At 41.6% G+C, this 25,730-nt stretch overlaps 1 protein-coding gene across 2 annotated transcripts in view; it reads right to left on the bottom strand.

Annotated features, from left to right (window-relative positions):
• Positions 1-205: 205 nt before the first annotated feature.
• Positions 206-25,730, bottom strand: part of MAP3K20 (mitogen-activated protein kinase kinase kinase 20) — a 129,977-nt gene continuing 104,452 nt past the window's right edge. For both annotated transcript variants that reach the window (XM_034785402.1, XM_034785401.1), the window contains exons 15-20: positions 24,748-24,810; positions 20,548-20,640; positions 12,818-12,934; positions 10,978-11,052; positions 9,777-9,927; positions 206-2,006 (exon numbers count right to left, since the gene is read on the bottom strand). In XM_034785402.1, the coding sequence (XP_034641293.1) occupies positions 1,315-2,006; positions 9,777-9,927; positions 10,978-11,052; positions 12,818-12,934; positions 20,548-20,640; positions 24,748-24,810 (1,191 nt within the window). In that variant the 3' untranslated portion in view covers positions 206-1,314. The remainder of the gene's footprint in view (positions 2,007-9,776; positions 9,928-10,977; positions 11,053-12,817; positions 12,935-20,547; positions 20,641-24,747; positions 24,811-25,730) is intronic.

Here is a 25,730-nt window from a genome sequence, read left to right as displayed (position 1 = left end):
ACCACAATGCTCTGCTCTCTGCCACCGCGCTTGCAGCTGACAGTGTGAACACACGGCAGCGCTTTCCCTGCTGCTGTCTCCAAGGGCTGGTTTAACTCCCGGCGCACTAGATCTGCAAGTGTAGCCATGCCCTAATTTACAGCTTTTCAGCTTTAAGCTTGTGTCATCATTGCTTTGGGTTCCTTTTCTGTTCTCAATCTCGCTCTTTTTTTTTTTTTTTTATCATCTTGGGAAATCTTAACTTTTTTTAATTGCATGAAATCCAATTTGAGTGAAAAGATCAACAAGAAACTTTCTGAAGAGAAGCAGGCCTACAGCTGCGTCTTTCCTCTCAGTGGAGTTACAGACCATATTAATCACAAAGTTTGCTGACCTTCTCTTTACTACTTGAAGACTGCAAGACAAAATAGCACTTAAAATGCAATTTAAAAAATGCCTGCTGCACAGGGATAAATATTATCACAGGCTTCAATAGAATTAGATGTAACTATTGTCAAGATAATTTCTCTCTCTTTTTCTCCTAAGAACAGCATAAACATCTGTCACTTTTTTCCCCTTCTGATCATGACAAATCCATGTCTCACAGTGTGCTAATATATGGTAACTGTGCCTTTAAATGAAGGGAGATGTGGGGATTTGTCATCAGTGGAGGGCAAACTGGGAGCAGAGGGAGGAAGCACAAGAGCAGATAGAGCAGAATTGGGGGGGGTATGGAGGGGAGATCTATACTGAGAGTTGTGAAATAAGATAATGGTCTCTTCCTGAACATCAGGGCACAGTATTGGCATCCAGAGCGTGAGGTTGCTGGGTGTCACTTGGTAAGAATGAACAGAAGAACTTTTTCTTATGATACACAGTTATCTTATTTAGTTTTTATTGAATGATTAAGCTAATGTAATGGACTCCCAGCCAACCAGAGACACCAGCAGAGAAAGGGAGGAGAGAAAAGCAGTTGCAATTCACCAACATTTGGAATGAAAACATCATGACCAGGAGCTGTCCCTGACAGATGTTCTTTGCGGGAGCTGTGACTAGCGGAACCCCGGTTCTGCTCTCTGTTTGAACATAAGAATGGGCATACTGGGTGACCAATGGTCCATCTAGCCAAGTATCCTGTCTTCCAACACTGGCCATTGATAGATACTTCAGACGGAGTGAGTTTGGCTGTCATCTCAGTGAGAGGTAGTGTTTCTAGAAGGCATATACTAAGGGTAGAAAAATTTTAAACAGTAGATTTGATTTCATTGTATAAACCAAAAATTCTGTTAAATTAAAGGGAAAAAACGCTCTATAAAATGTCAGCTAGTCCCCTCTTCAAAACATTCTCCGGCTCCGCCAAGTTCCCTTTGGTCTCTCTTTAGTTGACTTGCCTGTACTCTGTCTATGAGATTTCTTTGAATACTCTACCTTTATCCATCCACCTTCATTAACTTTGGTCTCTTCATCATTTTCTTTAGGTTTGCCTTCTGTTTTCAAAGGCATACCTGGTATGGACTTTGGTTGATGGGGATAGTGTGTGTGCTTTTTGTGGTCATATGACTTTGATGGGTTGAATGTTGACTGGGAAGAACTGTACATTTTTCCAGAGCGTCTAGGTGTTGCAGAAGCAGTTTGTGGGCTTTTTCCACTATATCTTCCATTTATGGAGAGTCCAGAGTCACTGATATAACTATTCCTGCTTTTGCCTGCCGATCTGTCCCTTTCTGAAGGGCTATCAGAAGCTGCACTAGAGGTACTACTTCCCTTTGAATTAAGATGTAGTGACGATAGAGTTCTCATCAGTCCATATGGGGTTGGAGATGAACTTCTGGAATGATTTATCGGTGTAATCTGATAGCTAATAGGAATTCGTGTCCGTCTTAGAGCAGCAGCATAGGAGTCTTGGTTGTGAAGATATGGTAAAAATTGTGTCACACTATTAGGACTGTGGGGATGGGAATGCTGGTGTGAAGTGCTTTTTTCCATTTGACGCATTCTTAGAGTGTGCATCCATTCAACATCTATACCTGAAATATAAATGGAAACAAGAGTCACATGGTTTGAATTGCCAAGAAACTGCATTTCCACTTAATAAAGACCTGTGATAAGGACTCAAAATATCTAGAGAGTAATTGCTGCTAAGAATGTAGCAAAATATAATATATCAGTCAAATTATTCCCCTCCCTTGCTGCCTGACAGAAATTAATCCCAGGTATTACAATATTCAATACAATGTTATTTAATGCATCAATTAACCGGTGCATATAGTGTCACCTGTGTGGATGATAGAGGTGAGAAATGGAAAAGACCTATTAAACCATTCAGTCCATCTACCCACCAAAGCAGGTTTGCTTCCTATAGGATGTTTTCTTGTGTTTTATGTAGTCTAGTTTTAAATATCCCCTCTGATCTGTCTTCAGCTACTGCCGTTGGGAAATGATTCCATGGCCTACATTGCAAAGAAGAGACCTGTAAAAGAAGCTTGAAACAAGGAGCCACAATATCATGTGACAGGCCGGCTGTCCACCTGGACCACCAGCAAGTGCGCCAAGGACTACAGTTATGGAGCAAATAAAATATCGAAAGTCACAAAAATGGCCTATATACAGGGAAGGAAATCTGTTCTTTCAGCATGCTGTAGGAGACCAAACCACCCAGCTACTAGGCAGGGTGCTTATACAACTATATAATCATCTGACTCCCAGTATTACTGATGCTTTGGTCCCAAGTCACTCTCTACACTTACACCGACCAAAACGATCACTGGGGTTCACACATAAATTACATCAAATGAAGTGCATAGGCAGAAGTGATGCAAAACCTGATCTGAATTCATCCACCAACACAAAGACTTCTCGCAGAACTACACCACTGCAATAACAGAAGCAACACCCACCTTCCCGCCCTCCACGCCCCCCCAAAAAACCACATGAATTCCTCCCCACCTTCTATTCTTTTGCCATCCAGCCATCAAATCATAGCTGGCAGAGGTATTCCAAATAAGGAATTGGATAACATAATCCAACCAGCATGAAGAGCCCTCATCCCATTTCACAGAAAAGATCAACCAAGTATGTGAAAGAACTAACTGCAGAAGTAAACTTGAAACAGGACCAGATAGTATTTACTGATATACCACTCCTGATGATGGAGCCCTAGAAGATGTAGCCCTTCTAGGGTCCCCTCATACATGATGAAGCCCTTAAAGAATATTCAAGGCACTACTTGCAAACCAGGTCTATGCCCCTCTTGCAAAGCAAAACCCCCTGCAAACTAGAATAAGCAATGTTTTCTTCAGAGACTCAAACCTGCCAATTTTCCTGTTGTCCTCCAGATCCTCAGATAGCTGGATGAGCAAATTCTCTCCAACTCCTGCCCCTTTTCATCAAAATCACTGACAGAATAGTGGCAACCACATTCCAGTAATGTGACATCTGCCAACATACGGCATGCTGCACAATCAGGCTTCAAACCAGGGCACAGGACAAAGGACTAGTAGCACTAAAAGACATGCTCCTCATTGAAATGAATAGAGACTATATCTCAATGTTCATACTTCTTGGCCTTTCTGCAGCTTTGGACGGAGTTGACCATAGGATGCTGTTGTCCCACTTATGTAACATAGATGGTGCATCACTCCAATGGCTTCCAACAGGGATTGGTGATGGACAACTGGTCCTCCCCTCAAAGTACCTCATTTGCAGGACCCACAGAAAAAGAGCTTGTCTCGCCTTCTATTTAATATCCACTTAAGACTGCTTGGAGAGGGGGCAAAATGCTATGGGCTCCCCTGCCAATGCTATACCAGTGACACCCACCTGTAGATCTCACTTTGTACCGGCATAACCCATGAGATCACAAGGATGTCCCAATGCCTGAAAGAGATCATCACCTGGACAAAGAGTCTCAAACTCAACCCAAACAGAACTGAAGTCATGTTGGTCAGAAGGGGCAAATATGTTGAAGAAATAGCCTGGACATTGTCCTCGCCATTCCACAGACAAATTGCAGGGGAGAAACTGTCTAACTGGTATGAAGGCCTGGATTCCGATTCAACTCTTCATTAAGCCTACATGAACAAATAGCATCCCTAGTGCCAAATGCCTTCTTCCACCTGCATCTGACTAGGAAACTGCTCTTTCATCCTGGAGGAGGATCTGGCTTCTGTGGACCTGCATTCATCACCTCCAAACTGTACAACGACTTAGTCCTGATTTTCAAAGTCATCAACAGGTCAGAACCACATCTCCATCTAGGACCCGCCAAGACAGCTCTGCACCTGTGGGACAATGCACTTTACAAAGTGCATCAAAGCCAGAAATATTGTTCTCGATTGAGGGGATAACAGCTGTGTAATGAGGTCAGACTAATTCAGAGTCTAACCACCTGTAGGGCATGTTACAAGAAAACTTTTGTAAAAACCTTCCTGCTGCACCCATATCAAAATATAAAACACGGAAAAATAAAATTAGAATGAAGTCAAATTAGAGTAAACAAAGAAAATACATAAGATTCCTCAAAATTGATTATGATTATACATATGTTACAAGCAGATCTTTCTACAGCCAAGGAAGGGAGAACAGAAGACTTCATGAGGTCCACTATTGACCTTGCCATGTAGATTTAATTTATTTGGGAAATTTATTAATCTACGTTGATGGATGCTTTAAAAATCAGAAGATAGAGAGAGAGCTAATTTTCAGAAGCTCTTAGCACCCACACCTTGAGTTGAAGCCCTTCTGAAAATCAGGCCTATTTGTATGAGATGCCATACAATATATATACACAATATACATACAGGATGAAGCTGAAGTAATTTTGTTCAAAATAGATTTAAATGGATTTATCCTTTAAAAAATGCTAATATTCTAGTAGGAGACCATAGACTTGGCATTTCCAGGCTGCTTAAACTCAACTGAAATGCAAATAGCTATAGCAGAGGATTTCAGATTCCTCCATTTTATTGCTGGTTTTCTGAGGGAAGAATAGCTCTGTCATGAATACGGTCTTTTACTAGAGATGTTACCACAGCATCTGCAATGGGAAATTTCCAGAGGTCTGGTTTTATGCACTGTCCTTTACAGTGTACACACAAACTAAATATCTTCTCTTCTTAGAGAGTTAATAGAAAATCATTCCCATTTTGTAGGCTTGGTAAGGGGGGGTGGGGGAAGTCCCCATATATTTGTTTTCCCTTCCTCAGGCTTTAGTTGAATCCTGAGGGATTAAAATCACTTCAATTTTATATCAAAAGGGAAGAGTCTTTCCTGTCAAGGGCTGATTGTGATGCCTCCATGTCAGACAGCTCTGTCTGCACACAAAGATGAACTCTCCTGAAAAAGACGATGTGAATGGCTTTCCAGGTTTCTTAGCCTTCTCCTGGTAAGTTACAGTTTTAAAGAAATGTGTGCAGTATGAGTATTTGCGCTTTCTAGGCACTGCATATTATATTCAGTCGCCTCTGTTCTTCTCACTAGCCTGTGGATGCAAAACACGGACCTCATATACCTCGGAATAGCAGCCTCAGGACTTTAATTTGGGACCCTGGTTGTTACTATTTTGCAGAAGCACACCTGCTTCCTGGCCTCATGTAGCAAGCAGCCATCTCATAACATCAGGGAAACCACCACTAACTGATCCCCTGAATGAGATGCTCTCTTTGATGCAGCTGAAGTAGTACACTTACTGTTTTTAATGGCTGTTCTGTGTCACTCTTTGCACAAGTGTTGTCAGCTTCCTAGTGGGGACCTCACCTGTTTGTTGCAATGAAACTATTTTTATGCCTTGAATATCTCTGTGGGGCCAGAGCAGGTTTTACCTCTCCCCATTGCTTGATTCAGAGTTAGAAATCCTGATATCTTGGTTCTGACACATTCTGTACGCAGAATAAATATGTAGCCCAGTGAGCGTATGTCTTCCCTGCAGTGTTAACTCAGGGTCTGACCTGGGTGTTGCCCTTAAACCTCCCATTAATACAAAAAAAGCCCCTCACCCAAATTTGGTGGTGCTTTAAACCCAGGCTAGCTGGCCTGGCTGGGGGGGGGGAGGGTTAGAGCTCGGGTGCCACGTTCACACAGTGAGGATGCAGGCTTAATCACTTGAGTACTGATAGTCCTCCAGCAGCTTCCCACAATTCCCCCCATGCCTAGAACTGTAGACAAGTTGTTCCACAATTCACTGGGAATGCATCCTACAGCAGCGCAGCTTACTGCAAATAACCATGGGAGATGCCTCTTGAAGTCCTAGCAACGCACCTAGGTGAGTGCAGCACCAGCGAGGACACCCTAACTCGGGTCTGGGTTTGCAATGTGACTGCTCACACCTGGGCTAGGTTGAACTGGGTGCTAGTCACCTGAGTTAACTCTGCAATGAAGACAAACCCTTAGGGTTATAAAATGGCAGTGTCGATGTTTGGGCTCAGGCTGAAGCACTGGCTCTGGGTCTCTCTCCCCCACTCTCTCAGGGTCCCAGAGTTCGCCTCCAAACATCTACACTGCAATTTTATAGCCCCGCAGCTCAAGTCCCGTGATCCTCAGTCAGCTGACATGGGCCAGCTGTGAATATTTTATTGCAGTGTAGACATATCCCTACAGAACATACTTTAGGTCCCATCTGCATTGCAAACTAGAGTTGTGTTACAACTGGGTCAGGGGACCACTGTCTTGTAACTAGATTCCTTGTCCTAGATGTGATTGTGGCCTAGGCAGCCCCATTATGCAGACAGAGGTTGTGAGGATGAGGGGCCTGCACCGGACATCCTCAGACTGGCAGCTTTGGAACTACCCTGATCTCTCTGCGGGGTGGGACAAATCTTATGGTTCAGTAGGCATGATATGAAACATAGTAGCAATCCATTATTTTGTTGTTACTCTCATACATTATTTGTATTGCAGTAGTACCCAGAGACCCCGATCAGGACTCCATTGTGTGGGACACAGTACAGCCATATAATAGAAGACAGATTGTGCCCTGAAGAACTTGCAATCTTCATAGTGACAAGATGTAAAGGGGTGTAGAACCAAAGGAAGGGGAGGAGAGGGAGACAAGGGTCACAGTAGTGAGAAACAAGGCTGAATTATTAGCAAGGATATAATATGGAGCCAGCATAGTTTATTAACTATGTGGGACACTATAATGATGCACTAACAGGCCAAATTCTCCAGTCTGTTGCTATCTGCTGTCGGTCTGTCTAATACTATAGTGCTACTAATATTAAACACATAAGCCCATAGTAGAACTGGCAATTTTAAAAAAAGTTTCCTATATTTGAATGTTGATGGGCTCCCTTTAGTTTGGGCTCAATTTTGCCTCTAGTTATGTGTGTCTTTATAATAACATGAGTTCTGAGGGCAGATTTTCAGGCAAAACTCCACTGAAGGCAATGGAGTTACAGCAGGGCTGCGTTTGACCATCTGTGTCAAAAGTGCACTCAGCTCTGAAAGAGGTCTGAGCAGTGCAGTGATCTCAGTTTAAAGCCTGTTTAATTTCTCTCATTGAATAAACCACAACAAACATTGTTCATAAAGATTCTGGAACTGAATAATCACAAGTCCAAGCTGGCCCAAGAGATCATGTTGAGATGTGTTGGAGATGTGTTGTAATGCAAATTTCCATTCTTCCTCACAGCACTGCTGGCATTTAGTCACTTCTGTGCAGGCTGGATTTACCCTCCAGTGCAGTGTGAGCTACACGCTGAAGCTCTTCATGGCCCTGCACGCAGCTCAGTGTCCAGGGCTCTGATGAACACCCTGCCTCCTCTGCCAGACAGCGAGGCAGAGCAAGAGAATCCAGATCACAGCATTGCTCCTCATACGGAGGCAGAGCAAACCTCACTGGCATTGTGGGAGCTGCCACTGCCTCAGGATGCCCATGAACAGAACAGAGGGAGGCAGAAGGCAAGAGCTGACTGGAGTACTCCTGCCCCCTTGTGTGGTGTGGAGAGAGGAGGCCAGGATAACAGCCACTGAGAACACTCCCTCCACGGAGCCAGGAAGGGGCTGGGGGAAGACTCTCTTCCCCTACAGCTATTGGAAGGAAGAGATGGGAGGAGACACGGGGGGAGGGAGGGAGAAGATCCTCTTGCTCACAGCTGGCTCATTTCTTTTTTTCCTGGCTAAGAGTCAGTTTGTCAGCATATGGAGGCAGACAGATACATCTTCATCACACATTGATTCAACCAATGTTTGCCAGGCGGTATCAGGGCGTGACACTACAGTTACTGTGCGCTCCCTCTCTAAAGCCATTCAGTGACTATTCATGGATTAAAGTTTGAGGCCCACCGCTGAGACACTTTAGAATATGGGCTATATTCTCTCGGGGGGAAATCCTTAGCCCAGCCTGAGTAGCTGGACAGGGTGCTGAAAAGATGCGGTGGGCCGGGGGGAAGACAAGGACAATGACCTCCCACAAGCCACTGGGTGAAGTTTACTTCAGCCCCACAAGCAGCAATCTGTATCTATAATGTGATCCCACTGCCGAACTGGACTGAAGAATCCTCCCAGTGGTGAATCTCCTGGCCCCACCCCTTCACCCTGAGCATGGAGCCCCTGTCGAGCTGAGCTCTGCCATGGCTGTGCCCTCTGTGCATAGTCTCTGGAATCTACCCTCCTCCCTTGTGCTGTGAAAACATTCATGGCTCCACTATCTGGGGGACCGCCATAGTCCTGGAAGCAATGACTGGACTTGCCCATTGATGCATAGGTCCAACCTCCATTAATGTGCTAAAGAGAAGAGTATGAAACCCAGGGCAAACCTACAGGGTTTCTTCATGCTCAGGAAGCTCGGGTGCAAACCTGCAGCACTTTAGTGTGCCATGCAGATACTGCTACTGACCACTAAAGGTCCCACAGAGTGCTCTGCCGTACTGCTGTCTCAAACTGGAGTACGTCAAAGCGTTATAGAACTTCTAGTGCCTGGTAGCAGGATTCACACGGCCAGTTAGTGTGCAGCATGCTAGAGCAATGTCGATTTACACCCCTGCTTGCTGAGCACTGACACACTCTGCAGACCAACCTCCAGTTTGGAAAGGCTTGCATGATGGGCTCAGACAGATGGTAAAACTGTATGCATGTGAGAAAGCAACATTCAGACAACTGAAGACTGGACAGGGAACATCTTCAGGAGTACTAACAGGCTATTTAGTTAGGACAAAAGATTGATTTACCTCCCATTACTACTTACAATTAAAACATCACTGACGACGTTAAGATAAACTACAAATAAACTATTGTAATGAACTTGCGTGTGGGCGCACGCATGCCCTCTACCTGATAGGATCAGATCTACTCAGCTAGTTTTTTAGGCCCTTTACTACTGATATCTAGTGCAAATTCTTCTTTAACTCAGATGGGAAGAGATGGTGGGTTTTGGAGCAGGATGACCTGAGTTCTGTTCCTGCTGTCTCTGTGAAGCTCCAAGTGGCATGGGGCACAGCATAGTGACAACTTATTGCCATGAATTATTTACAGTCTCAAAGATCCACTACTTTAGCAACATATACAGAATAATCCCCCTTTAACCAGGTTGGGCCAATCAGCACACGACTACCTAACATTTCAGGTGTCTCGCTCTCTCTCTCACATCCCTCAAAGTTACACTGGCTTGCTATGGCTCTGCTGTGTTACTCCTGCATACATCCCAGCAGGACATCACAGCTACCACAGATCCCTGCCAAAGCAGTGAGACGGACCTATATTGCTGAAATAGAGTTTTAGTTAGTGAGTTTTTGCTAGTCCTTCTTTAAAGGTTTTGCATCTTTCAGCAATAAATTTAATGCCATTCAAACATATTGACTTACTTGAGTTGGACCTGTTTCCTGGCCTGCCTTCCGAGTTTGGGAGGGAGGTCTGGATCATGAGCTGTACTGACTTCACCTCATCCTGAGCTTTCAGTTTACTCCACTGAACTGCATGTATGTGCCTGGTGGTTTTTGGAGCTCTAACATCACCCTATTCAAGAAACAGAACAGATTTAGGACACAACAAAACAAACTGCCATGCCAGTGACCTTCCAATAACACTCTGAGGGTGTTATCATTTCGTATACATGGTTTCTTTAGTAAAACCCTCTAGCCTGATCTCAGAGATTGGTAGAATCCAGAGGCTTTTGGATAACAGTTTTATGATTCTGCTAAAAATGAATTTCCCATTCAGTTAATATCCTGTACGAGGGCAAGACTGAAATGCCTTGCTTTTTAACAAATATTTTAATAACTAAATCAAGTTACGCTTCAAGTAAACAGTCCTCTCTGCTAAAAGAGATAGGCAGTAGGCAGATATTGTTGCAGGGGTTCCCCTCATGGTAACTTGCCTACAGTAGCAAGCTCTTTAATCCTGCAGTCTGTCCCTGGGACTCCTCTGAGGCACTACCAGCTAAAAGGAACCTGGGGTTAGTCTTCCTGCCAGAGAAAACCACTGTTCTTCACTTCTGAGGCAAGCAAGCTAGGTCCAGAATTTTCCTATCTCTATAGCACTGCTTGAATCCACGCCTCAGGACAGAGCTGGGATTTCAATTATTAGCCTCAGTGTGAAGCATGCCGTTGGTCTTTATAAAACACTTTTTGTAAGTAAGCAAAACCTTTTAATACAAAGTCTAATTTCCATCAGGTTAAATAGTGCTAAATTGTCTCCAGATTTTATTTTATGTTTCTCTCCTCACCTTCTTCCTCCTCCTGTTGTTCCTCAGCTAATTAGCACTTCCCTGACAAGGTAAGAAACACATCTCTTCAACAAACACCAGCAATACTGACCACTGTTTAAATAAAAAAGTTTTCTTACTTGAGGGAGAGAGAGATGTCCCATCCAGGAGTCTGAACACACAGTCTCTGAAGACATCATTCAGTTTTTCATCAGAACTCGAGATTTTACAATTAATATGCAGTGCTAGATCTTGATTACAGTATGCAGCAAAGTCAAAGTGCCCTGCTACCATCTTTTAATGAAATCATGCTTTAGGTTTTCAACTTGGATAAGTATTTGCCTTACTTTTTCTGTACTTACCTCATATGTAATAATACATTCTACATTCTGATCTTTTGCTATTCCCACAATCCATTTCTCCATTACAAATGGTGGCTGAAAAGGGAAAAATAAACAGAATGTATGTGTGTGGGGGGGAAGGATTATTATTTGCCATTTGATTGCTTTATTATTACACCAAAAAGGTTTTTTTTAAAAACTAATTCCCTACAGCTTTTGTCCTTTTTCATGTGGCAAATGCATCCATATTTTCCCTATGTATTAATGGGACATAAAGAAACACAGTTCAAAATTGTTTACTTCCTTGTTTAGTAATTACTAAATTAACAATAAAATGTATTTGCGGAGTATAGTATTCTTAAGCTAACTGCTTTTACAGAGGAAGCAGAAGAAACGCAATGTTTTTGTAGGGACCTTAACATTTTCTTTCATTCTTTTTTAATTTCTTGGCAACAAAGAGGAAATTTTAAAAAACAACAAGAGCAGATACTTAGATTCCTGAAGATATTCTCCTCCAGGTTAAAAGGACGTAGAAGTATGCTGAATGTTAAGCTTATACCCGACAATCTCATTTTGTTTAATTTTAATACTGATAAAATTTTAACAGAAAAAAACCATGCAAAGCCTTGAGATATGAAATACAAAGAAATGTGTCTCACAAGAGAAAATGCAAAAACTAACAAATCTTAACACTAATAATAAAGGTTCCAGCATTCAGTGGCCACAAACACAAGGACAGCATTAGTGTTAGTTCCAGTGGGGGAAATTCTGTGTCATAAGCCTATCATGGTAACACCATATTTTGTTATTTCCTATTATTTTCCCTGTTAAGGGTTTGGATCCAGCAGTTGTTTGTAAGACAAAACAGCCAATGAACATTGAATAAGGAATGTACACAGTTAAAGCCATTCATGAGAGTTTTTCCATCAGGGCATATTAGAGCAGCATTCTAATTGGCAATCAAGATGTTGCATATTTTTTCATTTAGAAATGTATATTGTTACACATTGCCAAGGTATTAGGGTGGGTCACATTAATAAAAAACAATCAATTACAAATGAACTGCAAACAGAGTGCCCTGCCTATCAAAACAACTTCCATCTCCTAGATTAAAATCAGTCAAGTCATTGGCTAGTAAATATTTAGAGGCAAATACTGAAGTCAAGTTAAACTCCCGTCGAGGTGGAGTTGAAGATGCTCTATATTTCACTGACGGTACTCAATGTGGAATACATCCGACTACCCACTCCATTTCTTTGCCACATTTTCCCATTTTTGTAATAAAACAATGGTCACAAGCTGCATTTTATGGTGCCATTAGGGCTTGAGTTACTAAAGTTAACGGACAGGGTTTTTTCCCCCATTACTGTGACTTTTCTATGCATTGGCTGCTAACTACTTTTCTATGACTTTGTGGAATTAAGGTTCCAGACCTTGCACTGAGCTCTGATCTTGGTTGCAAGGGTAGGGTTTAAGACCTTATCACATTTGAGAGCAGAGTTGCATAACAAAGTCAGAGTTTTAAAAAAAATACACATAGCATATGGAAGTTTCAGTAAGTGGAACATTTTCATCACTTGCACTTTTTCTTTCATTTCAACGTGGTAAACAAATAAAGAAAAAATACCATGGAAGTAAAAAGAAAATTTTAAATGATTCCTCTCATATTGCTTTATTGTTAGCCTGGCTTAATGGGGAATATTAACAAATCACTCCCATTATGATACAAATCTTCAAAAATAATGCATTTTATTTAAAAGCTGTCAGGAGACTCAGCTTTTCACAAGCACAAAACTCTCTTGCTGTGGTATTTAATGTCTTTGTTTGAGATCTATGAATTCATGAAGGCTGTAAACCCTACCTTTGTCATTTTTAAAATCTCTACATCAGGTAGGTTAGTGTTGAACGTCACATCTTTTATGTAGGTTATTGCAATTTCATCCCCATCCATCTCCATATACATTTTCCATTTACAGTCCTAGTATTAAAAGAGAGTAATACCATTTTAGAACAAGAAACAAAACAAAAAATGAACAAAATCAGCAAAACCCTCAATGTGTTAAAAACAAAGGTTTGGAATACATTCTTACTGGATTCTTTTCAGGATAAAAGTATCCAAAGTGAATGAACCTTTCCATTTTCTTGGTAGCACTCCTATTAGTTCACAGCCGAGAAACAGTGGTCATTTGGATAGTGTTTTAGTTTCTTAAATGATAGAATTTCCTCTGGGAGGCTCAGGGAAGATAGAGCATGTATATTTACACTAACAGGTAAATACTGTTTCAGGAGCAGGCATGGAAGGTTTCCATAAGCAAGCTGAGACAGAGTAACAGAGCAGTAGAGAGAAGCTGAGTTATCAGCTTTATTTCCAGTTAATACCAGTGGGCCCAGACGAGTCCTTCCGCGTGAATCCAAGAACAAATGATCAGAGAGTCTAAGAAATGCCACTAAAAAAACTGCTTGAATAAAGGGGCAACAAGTTATTAGAGCCCAGTTATATTAGGTACCAAGCACCCTCCTGTGTGATACTGAGTGCCCTCTAGTTCTGTTAATTTCAGTTAGAGTTCGAGGAGCTCAGGACTTCATATACAAATAATAATTATGGACCTGATCAAGCAAAGCACTTAAGCACATGCTTGGCTGTAAGCAGGTGAGTAGTCCCACTGGTGGGATTGGAGCAGTGGCTCTCAAACTTTTTTAGTGGTGACCCCTTTCACATAGCAAGCCTCTGAGTCCAACCCCCCCTTATAAATTAAAAACACCTTTTTATATATTTCACACCATTATAAATGCTGGAGGCAAAGCGAGGTTTGGGGTGGAGGCTGACAACTCGCGACCCCCCCTGTAATAACCTCGCAACCCCCTGAGGGGTCCCGACCCCCAGTTTGAGAACCTCTGGATTGGAACCACCAGTCAGAAGCACTCAACCCCTTGCAAAAACCTTGATCCTGTGAAGTGTTGAGCACTCCGGCAAACCTCTTAAACACACTTAAAATGATGCCCATGCTCTGACTCATTGGCCTGGCCCTGGGATTTTTAATTGAGAAGCAGTGTAGTCTATTTCTGTGTCTTACTGATTGGTGGACAGAACAGAGAGACTGGGAGTCAGGAGATCTGGGGCCTCATTAGTGTGGAGCATTTTGAAAAACTGGCCTCTTCATTTAGGTTGTAACACGGAGTATGAACTGTGCTGAAATCTTGCCCCCAAGCTGCAATTGTGGCTGTGACACTGAATTGCCACGTGGTCTTTGGCAAGTCTGTGTGCCTCAATTTCTCCATGTGCACAAACTTAACACTGTGTATTTCTGTGTAATACTGTATATGGTCCAGAGACCATAGCAAAGCACTTAGAGATCACCACCACTTCACTTCCTATGCTTTGCACTGCAGAATCTTGTTTCAGGATGCCTATTACTGTGTAAATCAGGAATTTGTGCTGCTTTGGTGAAGTCTCCCTCCAAACCAAATCTGATGAACATCAATCTGTTTTGATAACGAATGTGATTCAAACCACCATCTCCAAAGGAAAAACTGTAATTACCGCATTAAATATAGGGCCTGACAGGCACTGAGCATCTGGCAACTCCCAGTGACTTCAACAGCAAAGTAAAGGTGCATAGCAACCCTTGAATCAGGCCCACAGGAAGAAGCCTCTTTGATAGGGTAATAAACCATTTGGGTCCAAACAGTTGTGGACCCAGCTATACTAGGAGCAGTGCATGAGCAAGGCCTTTTCTTCTTTAAACTGCAGTTTCATACAGTAAAATATGAAACCTTATCCCTTAAAACCCATACTCCTCCTCAAAATTCTGTGTCTGTCACAGGCCAAACCATTCAATTTGCCCGCTATGTCCATTGGAAAATGAACATCTTATTTTACCTGAGGAATATTGCTATTTCACCTTTTAAAATACTTATCTTTTAAATTAAAAAGAGACCAGCCCGATTTGTGGACAAGACACTTGTGGGGTCAGTTTACTAGTCAGCTACTTTCCCTAAGTATATACTAATCCCGGGGCCGGCAACCTTCCAGAAGTGCTGTGCCGAGTCTTCATTTATTCACTCTAATTTAAGGTTTTGCGTGCCAGTAATACATTTTAACCTTTTTAGAAGGTCTCTTTCTATAAGTCTATAATATATAACTGAACTACTGTTGTATGTAAAGTAAATAAGAAGCTTATTTAAAATTAAATTAAAATGCAGAGCCCTCTGGACCGGTGGCCAGGACCCGGGCAGTGCGAGTGCCACTGAAAATCGGTTTGTGTGCCGCCTTTGGCACGCGTGCCATAGGTTGCCTACCCCGTACTAATCTTTAGGTTTAACCGTACCGTAAGCAACACTAGCATTCTACAGTTCAAAGAAGCTTAAAACTAGGAAAGATTATTGCTCTACTTCCCCCTATTAATATATAGGCTCTGATTCAGCAAAGAACATAAATACATGCTTATGTCCATTTCAGTTCAGCACAGCACTTAATTCAAATTATTTAATTCATTGGGACTAAAGCATGTGGTTAAGTTCTCTGCTGAATCAGGGCCATAAAGGTCTCTTGAGTCAAGGCAAAGTTTACTACCTGGATAAAGTGGGGAAAAAAACATATATTGTGGAAGTGGCACATTAAAAAATACTCTGTTTATAAATATATTTACACAATGTCCTTCACAAAAGATTTCCCTGGGCACTTTACTATTCTAACACAAAGCCTTGTCAAATATCTATCTTTTCAGTTTTGATTTAAATAAATAAAACAGATTTAGCTTTTGAACTATGAAGAGGAAGCCAATTGCATAACTGAGGCACAAACACTCAAACTCTGAGTGCAGATCATTTCTGACTTACATTTAGAACAAGCGAATAAATCAGCAGCCTCTGAAAATGGCTATAGGAATGTAAGAGAAAAGCAAATCATAAAAGTATTTCAAACTCACTATTCCTAAGATCCATAATAGTAACACTTTAAAAACCAGGCCTTCTGTTTATTCCTGTGATCATCTCACTCACCTTAAAACCAACAAATATTAATGTCAGTAATGAAAAATGAAAGGAAAACATAAAAGATCAGCCAGGGGCTTTAAACAACAAAACACACCTCTTGTTATAGCAGGTACAAAACTCTCTCTCTGGGGAGAGATCTCATTCTGGAAGGAGACATGAATTTAGGATATGTTTCTAAATTCAGTTGCTGCAATAAAAAAAAAGTTTAAGAGTCGAGGAAAAATGGAAACAGCATCTTAGCAGGCAACTGGATATTGAAAAATGTAAGATGTAATGCAAGATGAAACAAATATGAAAAAAATGCTGGTCATGCTGGTATTAAAAGTAGTAGCATGTTGATGATTTAGGCCCCTGGTAGCTCCTTTACATTCTTAGCTATTATCTATCTCAGCTGCTGAAACCTGCTGTTTTAAAGACATAAGAGTCGAACATCTAGTGACAGCACCTGGGTTATTTATCATTATGTATAACCCTGCTACACTACATTTTATTATGCCGGATTTAAAGGAAGATAACACAAGTATGGTTAATTTGCTTCTCTTCTTTTTATATATAGTGTCATGACCTGCCACTGCTTAGTCCCATGAGATATTTTTAACCAAAAAGAAATCCACAAGAAACTCTCCCTAAAAATTCCATTAATAACCTTTTGTAGCGTGTATAGGTTGCAGGGTCTGGAACTAAGAATGTTTTAATCTCTTCAGCAAAACAATGTCTCATAATGATGTACAGGACTATTGCTGTACTGATGAAGAATCATACATAATTCAGCACCTTTCACTTGGCACCACTGTGATATCCTCATTAGTAGTGGCTCACAGTGGCTGTCAGATGGTGTCCATGCGAATGCAGGCATTATATTGTCTTTGAGATGTGCAGCTGCTTCCATGACACTGCCAGTATATAAAAACATGACGCCAGTTTGTTTTATTTAGTGCTAAACCTTCCAGTTTGTAAAAACAAGGCTGACACAGAGCCTGACATGAGGCAGTGAAAATAATTAGCTCTCATTTTCTCAGCCTCCTATTTCCTTCTCCCTGCTGTGTTCTCTTTCCACTAAACCACCACATGTCAGTCGAAATGGGAGGCAATTAGTGGGCTCATTTCAGTCCCCACAACTGTGCTGAAAAGAAAGTATTTATGATGGCACAATGAACAGCTGAAAGATTAAATAACGTTTGCCTTTTGAAAAGAAAATGACTTCTAGCTAAATGGGCAATTTTTGATTATTCTCAAACAAGCTTAGAGTAGTTGGTTTTTAAAATACAAGAAAGGAAAATGAGTCATTTTTAGGTGAAAGAATCAAATAAAACTTGACACAGTAATGCAAATAACTGATGTTTTATTGCAAAATATGTAAATGTGTTATACCCTTAACAATGGCTCATGTCTCAGGTCAGGGCAGATTGTTGCCAACCAGACACCGGTACAGAGAAGGTTGCTGCATTACATTTTTTGTTTCAGTTTTGTCTGGGGAGGGAGAAAGGGGGCTTTAGAGAGAGGTGCTCTTAAAAAATAAAGAAACAATGCCAGTTAAACATAGATTTCTATAATTGATTGCCTGCGTGGTTACTTGAAGGGCCTGATCTTTCACTCCTCACTCAGGCAGAAGTCCCAGATCAATGGGAATTTTGCCTGAATGAGGAACATAATATTGGGACCTTACTGTAGCTAAATATGCAAAAATATCTTTCACTTGCTATTATCTTTCGTGTAAATCCAGCATAATAAAACATAGTGTAGTGGGTTATACATAATGATAAATAACCCAGGTGCTGTCAGTAGATGTTCAGCTCTAATGCCTTTAAAACAGCAGGTTTTAGCAGCTGAGACAGCCCGAGTTCTGAGACAGAAATGGTTCTGAGATTAGCTGCCATGTTTAAAAAGATCTGTCCTCACTCAGTGGTTGCAAGCAAATAAGGATTTTTAGGGCCCTGATCATCATCATAAAAATAAATTGCTAGTTCACTTGTTTGTGAATGCAATATTTTAAAGGTGGAAGTGTGAAAAACAGTATTCCCTTTTCCAAGCACTGACTAGATCTTCATGCCATTTAACAAATCCCTGTACTTTTGTAGACAGCTCTCAGTTACCACTAGTGACAGACAGCTCCAAAAATGGTGCAGGGGAGTAAGCCCAACATGCCCTCAGAAAGGATGAAATCCACCCTCCAGTGCTGTGGGCCAGTGCCAGGCTTTCCGTGCTACTTTCACTCCGCAATGGGACTGTGTTGGGGCACGGGGTGGATTGCCTTTAGGTGAAGTAGCTGTTCAGGGGTTCGCGACAGTCTTTTTTGTGTGCTCCCATCCCAAGGGATTTTGTATATCAACCCAGGAGAGGCTGGTGTGTAAGGAGGTTTGGGGTAGGCTGGGGCAGTACCATTGCATCCACAGTTGCCCATGTGGAGAGGCAGTGGCTAGTATGGAGTACCCTGGTGTGAGGTTGTGTTGCAAGCCAATAGACTGTCTATGCATTGGGAACTGCATATGTTCCTGTAGTGATCCCTGCACAAAGACAGATTATTGGGGCTTTGTGTGTATGAGAATGGGGATGGGAAGAGGGCAATTTCATCCAAATTGGGTGTACTGTAAAAACCCAGATATATCCTAAAAAGGTTCCATAGAAAGGCAAAGGAGCAAGTTACTCAGCCAAAACATTCTATGAGCCGGCATATACCTCTTTACAGTTCAATAAAAATGTGCATTTTCTATGGGAATCGCTGCACTGCACCCTACAATCAACACCTTTGAAGAGTATGGCCCTGCTCCTGATCTCATTTACACTGATGGTGTTCCAGGAGTAAGCACACTGAAATCAATGGAATGGCACGTTTTACACTACTATCAGATCAGAATAAGGCCCAGGTGTTCCCTTCTTGACAGAAAACCTGATGAGTTCAAAGTACCTTGTGCTAAAGTTTCAATGAGCGGATACTGTATCATTGATGCATACCATTTTGCCAGACTAAACGATGCTCCACTTTGACAGATTAAATTAATCAGTTTATTCTGTAGTTATATTTATTTTATTGCTCAGGTTTTTTTTCAGTTTTACAAAGAATATATTTCTCTTTTCTCTGCTTTATTAGAATCTACACAAGTCTGCTATAATAAATGATAGAAGACTATGATTATGCTTGGACTTCTATACTATATTCCGGAATTTTTAAGTGCTGAGACATCTTTGGGACTAAATTAAATATTATTAGACTAGAAAAGTTTATGTGCAAGAGGTCTTGCATAGGAGGTTGTGGATCACAAAAAATACTCCAACAGAATTGAAATAGGCAGTGTTGTTAACATACCTATGTAATGTCTGTGAGGTACAACTGAAAAGCTGGAAAATAGGAACTTCTTAATTTTGGATATGGAATGTAGCTCTAACTCTTTCTGCCATGATTTTAACCTGATGAGTTCCCCAAACAGCAAATTAAATTGCTGTTGACAGATAGTTTCTGTTGGAAGTAAGGAGTGTTTATAAGGAGAAAAGAGCTACTAGCCTTCCTTTACTTTATAAGTCTCAAAGAGATGGGAAAGGGTGGAAGAAGCAGTTGGTTTTGAAACCAGCAGTTCAGGCCATCCAAGTCTGATTTACTCTATGGCTCCGACCAATTTTAAAATGAATCAGACCTGTGCTAGTTGTAACTGGGTTTAAATGAGTGTGTGGAAATACTTTCTCCTGTATGCACACATCAATTCACAATGCAAGCAAAACCAGTTGGAAAGTTAGAGAGAGAGAGAAATAAAACACAAAAGAAGGAAGTTTCCACTGTTACATGAAGAAACCCACTAAGAGCTCAGTCACTGATTTTTCACGAGTCCCTAGCGAGGGGCAGTGCATTGTTGTGCTAGTTCAGGTGCAACCTGGGAAACATACTCAGAGTGAGAATCTGCCTCCTGGATTCCACCTGTTCTGCGGGGGAAGCCCCCATGTGTCAGGCAGATAGCTGGTGCAGAGTACTTCCCCCAAAACTTCAAGGCCTTATGCTCCTTACTCCCTTACATGGCTGCACAAGGCAGGGCACTATGTGCACCTAAAGAAATGAAGCTATATAGCACCACAAGTTATGGGTGCCTGAGAACACTGGGAATGTACAAGCAATTCACATTGCAATGGGAAATCCATCTTTACAACTGGAAAATGCTTCAGATAAAAGAAATCCAAAATAGAAAAAGAAAGGAGGAAATCCCCACACAGCAAACCAAGAAGATTTTGCCCATAAATGAGACAAATTCAACACTAGTCCAAGCCCCCAGCCTCCACTGGGATCTCAATTTACCTCCTTTTCACAAAAACCTGTTGTCTCATGTTCAATATGATAAAGGATTTACATAAGAAATTCTCAGTCACAAAACTGAAGTTAAAGAAAATGCTTATGAGGAAACAATCTTATTTAATTCCAAACTTTCTGTACCACTGTTTTTCTTGTACCCATCCATCATTGATTCAGCATTGTACTTTGAAATTTGCTCAGTGATTTTCTGAGTAGCAGGATTCATATTATAAATGGAAAATATTTCTACAGATATTGGGCCCTTTGAGTAATGATTAAAGAAACAGAAATAAAACGATATTATCCCAACAAGATTCATTTACCTGTGGACCATTTCCCAGTTTCAAATGATAACCAAAAACAAGTTCCAGGTTCACTACTTTCTCCATGTTTTCTTCATTTCCACTTGCAGAATCCTATGACAGAAACACAGTGTAAGAAATGACACCTATTATGAGTCTCTCTGAGTTGGTAACAAGCTTCCGTTTGACAGAAAGAGTTTAGTACCCTTGCCTTTTGTATGTTACAAATCTGTTGGCTGGTCAGAGGATACTATCGTCCTTTCAGTAATTCCACATAAGAACATAGGAATTGCCATACAGGGTCAGACCAAAGGCCCATCTAGCCCAGTATCCTGTCTTCTGACAGCGGCCAATGCCAGGTGCCCCAAAGGGAATGAACAGAACAGGTAATCATCAAGTGATCCATTCCCTGTCGCCCATTCCCACCTACTGGGAAACAGAGGTTAGGGACACCATCCCTGCCCATCCTGGCTAATAGCCATCGATGGACCTATCGTCCATGAACTTATCTATGTCTTCAAGTCACCAGGGCCTGATGAAATGCATCCTAGAATACTCAAGAAGCTGACTGAGGAGATATCTGAGCCATTAGCAATTATCTTTGAAAAGTCATGGAAGCTGGGAGAGATTCCAGAAGACTGGAAAAGGGCAAATATAGTGCCCTTCTATAAAAAGGGAAATAAGGACAACCCAGGGAATTTACAGACCATTCAGCTTAACTTCTGTACCCGGAAAGATAATGGAGCAAATAATTAAGCAATCAATTTGCAAACATCTAGAAGATAATAAGCTGTTAAGTAACAGTCAGCATGGAATTGTCAAGATCAAATTGTGTCAAACCAACCTGATAGCTTTCTTTGACATGGTAACAAGCCTTGTGGATGGGGGGGAAGTGGTAGATATGGTATATCTTGACTTTAGTAAAGCTTTTGATACTGTCTTGCATGACCTTCTCATAAACAAACTAGGGAAATGCAACCTACATGGAGCTACTATAAGGTGGGTGCAAAACGGGTTGGAAAACCGTTCCCAGAGAGTAGTTATCAGTTGTTCACAGTCATGTTGGAAGGACATAATGAGTGGGGTCCTGCAGGGATCAGTTCTGGGTCCGGATCTGTTCAATATCTTCATCAGTGATTTAGATAATGGCATGCAGAATACACTTATAAAGTTTGCAGATGATACCAAGCTGGGAGGGGTTGCAAGTGCTTTGGAGGATAGGATTATAATTCAAAATGATCTGGACAAACTGGAGAAATGGTCTGAAGTAAATAGGATGAAATTCAATAAGGACAAATGCAAAGTACTCCACTTAGGGAGGAACAATCACATGCACACATACAAAATGGGAAATGACTGCCTAGGAAGGAGTACTGCAAAGAGGGATCTGGGGGTCATAGTGGACCACAAGCTAAATATGAGTCAACAGTGTAACACTGTTACAAAAAAAGCAATCATCATTCTGGGATGTATTAGCAGGACTGTTGTAAGCAAGACATGAGAAATAATTCTTCCGCTCTACTCTGTGCTGATTAAGCCTCAGCTGGAGTATTGTGTCCAGTTCTGGGCACCACTTTTCAGTAAAGATGTGGACAAACTGGAGAAAGTCCAGAGAAGAGCAACAGAAATGATTAAAGGTCTAGAAAACATGACCTATAAGGGAAGATTGAAGGGAAAAAAAAAAAAGGTTTGTTTTAGTCAGGAAAAGAGAAGACTGGGAGGGGACATGATAACAGATTTCAAATACATAAAAGGTTGTTACAAGGAGGAGGGAGAAAAATTTTTTTTCTTTACCTCTGAGGATAGGATAAGAAGCAATGGGCTTAAATTGCAGCAAGGGAGGTTTAGGTTGGACATTAGGAAAAACTTTCTGTCAGGGTGGTTAAGCACTGGAATAAATTGCCTAAGGAGGTTGTGGAAAGAACCATTGGAGATTTTTAAGAGCAGGTTAGACAAACACCTGTCAAGAATGGTTTAGATCAGGGATTGGCAACCTCTGGCATGCGACCCATCAGAGAAATCCACGGGACGGTTTGTTTACCTGCAGCGTCGGCAGCCAGCACATCCCTGCACTGCTTCCCTAAGCCCCCATTGGCCTGGAACGGCGAACCGCGGCCAGTGGGAGCTGTGATCGGCTGAACCTGCAGATGCTGCAGGTAAACAAACTGTCCCGGCCTGCCAGTGGATTTCCATGATGGGCCGCATGCCAAAGGTTGCTGACCCCTGGTTTAGATAATACTTAGTCCTGCCATGAGTGCAGGGGACTGGACTAGATGACCTTCCAGTCCTATGATTCTATGATGATTCTATCTAGTTCTTTTTTGAATCCTGGTAGAGTCTTGGCCTTCACAACATCCCCTGGAAAAGAGTTCCACAGGTTGACTGTGCATTGTGAGAAGAAATGCTTCCTTTTGTTTGTTTTAAACCCGCTGCCTATTAATTTCATTTGGAGACCCCTAGTTCTTGTGTTATGAGGAATAAATAACACTTCCTTATTTACTTTCTCGAAACCAGTCATGATTTTATAGACCTCAATCATATCCTCCCTTAATCATCTCTTTTCCAAGCTGAAAAGTCCCAATCTTATTAATCTCTCCTCATACGGAAGCTGTTCCATACTCCTAATCATTTTTGTTGCCCTTTTCTGAACCTTTTCCAATTCCAATATATCTTTTTTTGATATGGGGCAACAACATCTGCATGCAGTATTCAAGATGTGGGCGTACCATGGATTTATATAGAGGCAATATGATATTTTCTGTCTCATTATCTATCCCTTTCTTAATGATTCCCAACATTCTGTTTGCTTTTTTGACTGCCGCTGCACATTGAGTGGATGTTTTCAGAGAACTATCCACAATGACCTCAAGATCTCTTTCTTGAGTGGCAGCAACTAATTTAGACCCCATCATTTTATATGCATAGTTGGGATTATGCTTTCAAATGTGCATTACTTTGCATTTATCAACATTGAATTTCATCTGCCATTTTGTTGCCCAATCACCCAGTTTTGTGAGATCTCTTTGTAGCTCTTCACAGTCTGCTATCTTGGGTATACGTACTAGAACTCACACATTAGCTTGTGTTACACTATAAACACTGGCAGCCTGTTACAGGGCCAGCTCCTGTGAGGTGTTAAGCACCTTCAGCTCCATATGAAGCTGTTCTTTCACAGAACAATGTCATTTTGAGCAGCTGTCCATTGTAACTGGAATTACAGATTGAAATCTGTAATGCAGTAAACAATTATGGATTTTCCTTTGACTGTACGATGGACTTTATTTTAAGTGGGTCCCACTGTATTGTTGTGCTGTAAATTATAACAGCTATAAAAGCAACTGAATCCTTTGGGGTCTAGTACTCTCTGAGTAGTTGACAGAATTCCTTTGATTTGATGTATGCAGTGTAGTTGTAGACACGTTGGTCCCAGGATATTAGAGAGACAAGGTGGGTGAGATAATATCTTTTATTGGACCAACTTCTGTTCATGAGAGAGACAGTTTTCTTACCACAATTCTTAAAGCTTGTCCCTCTCACCAACAGATGTTGGTTCAATAAAAGAAATTATCTCCCCCGACCTAGGGTTTCACGGTAAGCTCTAAATGTCAGTTGAGTTTTTATATCTTAAATCCGAAGGAAGGATCCTGGAGGAGGGGTAGACCAGGTCTATCTTTGTTTGTGTCCTACCTGTTGTTGCTGATACCACAAGACCCAAAAGTTGTATGGTTAGCATGCAGGGTCTTAAAAAGGAAACAAAAGAATGGCTACTATAGTACATAATTATTTTCTCCTGTAAGACAACAGAGTAAGGAATGATGTGCTCATTATGCTCTGGATTGGGACTACTTTGCTCACAACAATAAGTAGTTACTCACATGAGTAATCCACTGATTTCAGTGGGATTACTGATGGGAGTAACTGCTCACCCATGCAAGTAAGGGGGTCACAATCTGGCCTTATGATATTACCATCATATGTTAACCTGCAAGGCATCTTTCTGTTGTATTAATTCTTTGAACCTCATTGAGAGGGTGTATTGTTGTGATATTACTTGTTCTGATATGAACACTCATATTGCTAACTTGACCTCAGAAATCTGCCACAGATAGTGACAATGCAGATGTGCACTCTATACTAAGTGTAAGGCCTAGTAGCACAGTGTGGGTACATTTATTGTGTCAAGACAGGTAGCACCTTTTAAATAAGTAAATAAATACTTACCTTAATTAATGGTGGGAAATGAAACATGTTTAGGTAATCATGAGTTAACTTCTCAATAGCAGTCTGTAAGAAACCAAACAAACCCAAATTAGACAATAGTTCATCATGATCTAATAGCGTAAATGCTGGACTGAAAAATAGCACAGTGTGTGTGTAGGGGTGTGTGTGTGTGCGTAGGTGTAACTCATTCAGGATGTATAGTGTTCTCTGTAGCCAATCTTACTATACAGTTCTGTTCTAAAAAGGGACTGTAAAATGGCACCTTTTTACCAGGGCCAGCTCCAGGTTTTCTGCCACCCCAAGTGGCAAAAAAAAAAGAAAAGAGAAGAAAAAAAGCTGCGGCAGCGCAATCACGTCGCTCCACTCTTCGGCAGCAGAGAGGGACTGAGGGACTCGCCACTGAATTCCCGCCGAAGACCTGGACGTGCCGCCCCTTGGTATTTGCCGCCCCAAGCACCTGCTTCTTTAGCTGGTGCCTGGAGCCGGCCCTGCTTCTTACTCAGCAGATCTGCCCCCTTGTGAGTATTCAGCGTCAGATCTGCTGAATTTAGGGTATGTCTACACTGCAGCTGGGCATGTGCTTTCACGGATGGATAGACAGACACGTGCTAGCTCTGCAGTAGCAGTGTAGACTGAGTTAGTATAGGCGGCAACTACCCAGGGGGTCTAGGTGGGCTTGTACTCAGATGGCTAGCTTGAGCTGCTACCCAGGCTATGCTGGGCTACACTGAAGTTTTAGCACACTAGCTCAAGCAGAGCTAGTACATGTCTGCCTACGGGCACCGGGAAGCACACTCCCAGTTGCAGTGTAGACATACCCTCAACCACAAATATAGGTTTGTACTGGTTTTTACTCCTGTTAGCCTCACTGAGCCAACTCAGCAAGAACTGCATTCTCTATTCCAGGGGTTCTAAACCATTTCCTTTTGGGGGTCCCAGCAGCATGCTATAAAAACTCCATGGCCCAGCTTGAGGGGAAGTGG

This window comes from Trachemys scripta, chromosome 11 (assembly GCF_013100865.1).
Source record: "Trachemys scripta elegans isolate TJP31775 chromosome 11, CAS_Tse_1.0, whole genome shotgun sequence".
In the NCBI taxonomy this organism is placed as follows: Eukaryota; Metazoa; Chordata; order Testudines; family Emydidae; genus Trachemys; species Trachemys scripta.
The sequence above is the reverse complement of the archived record's forward strand: the minus strand, read 5'-3'. Positions and strand labels throughout refer to the sequence as shown.